A 4,688-nucleotide genomic window follows, 5' to 3' on the forward strand; every position below is an offset into this window, starting at 1 on the left:
CACATTAAGCTGTAAATTCACGTCTCATAAACCTCGATGCTGAAATGGGCACAAAACTCAAATTAATCGATAAAGCGACAAGTTCAATATTATACAAAGATCAGTATACAAAATTATTTCCAAAGTTGAGAATTTTACCCTGCGTGTTGTCAAATTTGAAATTCCTTCAGTTTGATACCATAAACAATAGCACATCCTAATGTATTAAGCAGTAAGAGTTTCTGTGTACTTGTTTGCAACTTTTCTAAGACATCCAACTTTACGGAGGGACATTAAGATTACATGCTGTCTTTTGGACAACATAACTGAAGTTATGAAAACTCAACCACAAATTTAAAATCTTATATATTGTTGGCGTCGACTCACAATACAGTCTAATGGTAAGGGTAATGTAACAGAAGAAACAAAAGTTTTAATGGCCAGATTGGCGAAAGTATATTGCAACTGATATACATGTACTATAATTATATTTATTTTTGTTTACCATTAGATTCTTCAATCAGCATTTTATAACCATGGAAATAACATTTGATAAAGTTTTGTGTTTAAGAGCTGTTCAAAATTTTCTTCTAAGCTGTTTCAAACACTGAGACTATTTCAATACGTCAACTCAAGTGTATCTGTTGAAAGTTATTAAATTAAGGTGTGACTTAAAATAAACATAATACGTGTATCCCATGGAATATTCGCAAGCGTTACTGAGTGGTCGATTGGTAAAATATAAGGGTAATAGAGAGCAGTATTTGATGGATGTGTGCACTAAGAGTACAGATTGAACTGTGCTCGCACAAGGAAGAAGACAAAGATTGTCTTCAATGTCTGTAGGTTACTCAAGCCATCATTGATTTAATAGTCCATGGTACACAAACATATCGCTGCATTAATAAAAAAAAGAGAAAATCAAACCTATGAGGCAATAATTCTTAAACATAACCCTATTTGCTAATGTTACAACATTGTTACACGCATCTTTATTTGCTTCCATTATTTCAAAGTTTTAAGGCTTCAAATAATTCTTCAATAGCTTCGGTCATTCGAGCTCTAAAATTAGCGTCCTTTTCAAAGAAGGAACAGGCGATTTCTGTTTGTCTGTCCTTTATATAGGTCATAAACTCGTCTGGTTTATTTGGGTCAACTACATTTACCATATCCTCAGAATCCATTAAGGTTAATGGAGTATAGGCTGCTTTAATTGTAGTTCCTAATAAAGTAAGTGACTGATAATGATCCCATAAGAATTCAAATGTGTAGCACTTTGGTGTAGAAACTTTCAAATTTTCTAGGATCTCCATAAATGAATTATAATATATTTGAAGTAGGTCGTACTCGTTAGCTTTCCGAAATGATGCCAGAGTGTCCAAATATAAAACTACAATAATATCCAGAGTTGGAGCACCGTATGCAGCTAATTGAAGATCCACTAATTTAACTGATGCGGGTCGAAAATGTTCGTAAGTAAACAATAAATTATTGATCCACAGATCTCCATGACATATGACTTTTAGAACATTACACGAGGGGAAAAGATCTCTGCATTCTGCTTGTATAGACGGCATCCGGTCTTCATATTTTGGAATACAATCTTTAAGATGAGGAAGAAACCGTTTGGCTAAAAGTAGGACAGTCTCTAGAGCTTTGTCTACTTCTTCAGTAATTAAAGCAACTTCAGGATTGAAATATATATCTCTGAAGAAAGGGAATACCTTATCTAATGTTTTACCTTTGGACTGTTCCAGAGCATAGGAGCCTGCATGAAGTTTCGCTAGTCCTTGTAACACAAGAGAACAATGATCGAAGTCCAGCCCTTTTCTTCTATCAGCTAATTTATAACCTTTCTGTGCTAAATCTTCTAAGATTAGGAACTCGTTCGTACGACCCCTTCGCGCTAGATAACATTCAGGATATGGTAATTTCACCCCAATCTTTTTTATTTGTGGTGTAGCGCCGCAAGAACCCGTCAGGGGTTCGAGTTCAAGCGAAACCACCGGTAGGATTTTTCTAATAACAATCTGATCTTGATAAGGTTACACCTGTCCTTGCGTGAAAGGCAAAAGCTCGTCAAACAGTCGCTTCCTCAATATTACAAAATATTACGAGGTTCTTGAGACAGTGTCAAAGTAATAAACTCAATTAATACGAATAAATAATAGTTCTCTGATCACACCGATAGCAGTGGTCTGGACAGGGAGCGGTGTGATTTATGATATTAAGTCTGAGACGACGGTCTCAGCACGAGAAGGGGTCGTTCAAGCCAAGAGTGGCACAATAAATCAATAACCCGACAGAGGTTATATTACAATATCACCGAGAGATACTTAGTACTTAACTGTCCGTCGGGATGTTCACTTAGACATCTTAATAGTTAATGAAATACATAGAAGAATATCTATAATTAAAGTCTGGCCACACAAGTGGCTAATAGAATCACTTACAGATTAGTACATCAAACAGAGAGAGGGAGGCGCAATAACTCATTAACCCGGCAGGGGTTATATTGCAATTTTACAGAAAGATATTTAGTATTAAACTGTCCGCCGTGATGTCTACTCAGATACATTAATAGTTAAAGAAATACATAATAATATCTATAATTTAGGTATGGCCACACAAGTGACTAATAGAAACACTTCTAGGTTTGTAAATCAAAAGAGAGAGGGAGGTCAAACACATCCCGGTATAAATGATGACATCACGAGGGGCGGACTAAACAACAAAGTAAAAGTGCGCCTCGTTAGTATTGACAGGGTTCAAGCAAATGGGCAGTTACAGCAGTTAGATTAGTTGAACGACCAAACGATTAGAACCAAAGATCATTTTAATTCAATCAAGTAATTTACTAGGGCTTAAGAATATTCATTTATATACTAAATATTAAGCCGATTGAGGAAGCGACTCCCCTTGGTTAAATGAATTACTACATTACAAAGAACATATTGAAAAGCCGCAAGGATGGGAAGTCGGTTCGTTGAGATGAACAAACGAGTAAGGAACACATGATTTACACTAAGAGGCACTTTCCTACCAAAGCCCTCTTACACTATGCACTGGCGACACACAACACTACTGCAAATCAAATTACACATTTTAATCACAGATGACGCAATTAACTCCTTCACTACATTAATCTCTTGGAGTTGGCAAACTAGTAGCGGTAGTTGATAGCCCGAGCGGATTGGCTGAAAAGATGTTACTCTTACCTGTGGATGGATTCAGAGAGGAGGTCGGCATCTGGCATCTCTGTCGAGACAGGATCTTGACTTACCAGGCTCAATGGTAGTCCCTTGAAAGGGGGACGGGGTCCCCAGGAACTGACAGAACTAGGATCTAGAATATCGGTAGATTTACTCTCACGACGATCCACTGTAAGGTGTCTTACCACTTAATCGCAGTGCGTGATCTTAGCGGAGGCGTCTCTCGATAGCTAAGAGAGATTGAGGATTTCATATGGTCTGTTATAGTAATAATAATGTGGAAGCAGTATGATTATGTTGCGAGTTATTTATTATTAAAGAGTTCAGTTTATTTACAGACCATAATATCGAACATTAAATAGGATCACTATGAGTTACTAATCAAGATTCAGTTACAGGTTTCTACATATCCACAATTTGTACGCACAGGTGTGACGTCCAGGAAACAATTCAACGAAATTAGGGCGAAGTAATTAATTTAGTCTACAGAAGAATTTAAGTATTGAGTAAGGGTACGATGGCTCTCTGGGAGAGCTAAGAAAGAAACAGTACTTACTCACAATACACTATATCAATTCCAAAAGGGTGGCGTGGAAACGGTCAGCACGCCGGATAGTAGACACAGCACGGTTTAGTCTTTTATATCTTCAATCTACAGCAAACTTCACTATGTGACACTCAGATAAGAATACTGGATTACCACTAACGAGTTTTGATGTCGTTCTGCAAGCAGTGCAGAGGACGACGGGTTCCCCCCCCCCACGAGGGGAAGAGAAAGCACGGACTATGTGCTCCTCGGCTGTTCGGTGGTAATTGACCACACGAAAGTTCATCCCCGAGGTTTTATGTGTCAATCTAGGATGTCTCAATGTTACGACAGATTGTGCAATCGTTTAGAAAGAATTCTTTAGAATCTGGTTGGATGTAAATGATGTAATGGTTCGGAACACTTGGTGAATTCTGATTGGCTAGAGGTGATCTCATACTACTTATGATAGGCGCACGACATTTCTGCTATATTATAGAGTTTCCAGAACGCACACGCCTTCACAAAAAAAGAAAAAAAAATACAGATATGGGTTCCAACTAAAACCAGTTAAAATTACACAACATTATACAAGAAAAGGGTGACACAAGTCTCTTACTAGTGATCGGTTCATAGGTCAGTCTAGCAGCTGCGAAAGTATGAAGTCAGCGCTAAATATAGAATATGGAATCATATCAGAGCTAAAATTCTAAGAGGGTTTGGTAATATTAATATCAGACTGATGATTCACCGGAAAACAGAGAAGTTGTTTCAAAAGGGGAAAAGAGAGAGAAAAAGGAATAATCTTATCGTCTCGTAGTTGGTTGGGAAGGGTGTCTGGAGCGGAGATGCGACAGACGACTCTGAATATCTATCGGCTTACAAGAGTTTTTAAGAAATAAAGTTGTTCCTCTAAATTAGTAAGTGAAGAAGTTTGGGAATAGATCTGGACGATATTCACATAACAATTG

The 4,688-nt window shown here is 37.6% G+C and overlaps 1 protein-coding gene across 1 annotated transcript; it reads right to left on the reverse strand.

Annotated features, from left to right (window-relative positions):
- Positions 1 to 612: 612 nt before the first annotated feature.
- LOC145688867 (uncharacterized) lies at positions 613 to 3,228 on the reverse strand. The gene is made up of 2 exons (XM_081763036.1): positions 3,198 to 3,228; positions 613 to 2,014 (listed from the first exon to the last, which is right to left on the reverse strand). Exons 1-2 carry the CDS (start codon positions 3,226 to 3,228, stop codon positions 990 to 992), a joined length of 1,056 nt encoding a protein of 351 aa, XP_081619162.1. The 3' UTR covers positions 613 to 989.
- Between the last annotated feature and the right edge of the window lie 1,460 nt (positions 3,229 to 4,688).

The sequence above is a fragment of the Thermobia domestica genome, chromosome 7, assembly GCF_964235325.1.
Source record: "Thermobia domestica chromosome 7, izTheDome1.hap1.1, whole genome shotgun sequence".
In the NCBI taxonomy this organism is placed as follows: Eukaryota; Metazoa; Arthropoda; class Insecta; order Zygentoma; family Lepismatidae; genus Thermobia; species Thermobia domestica.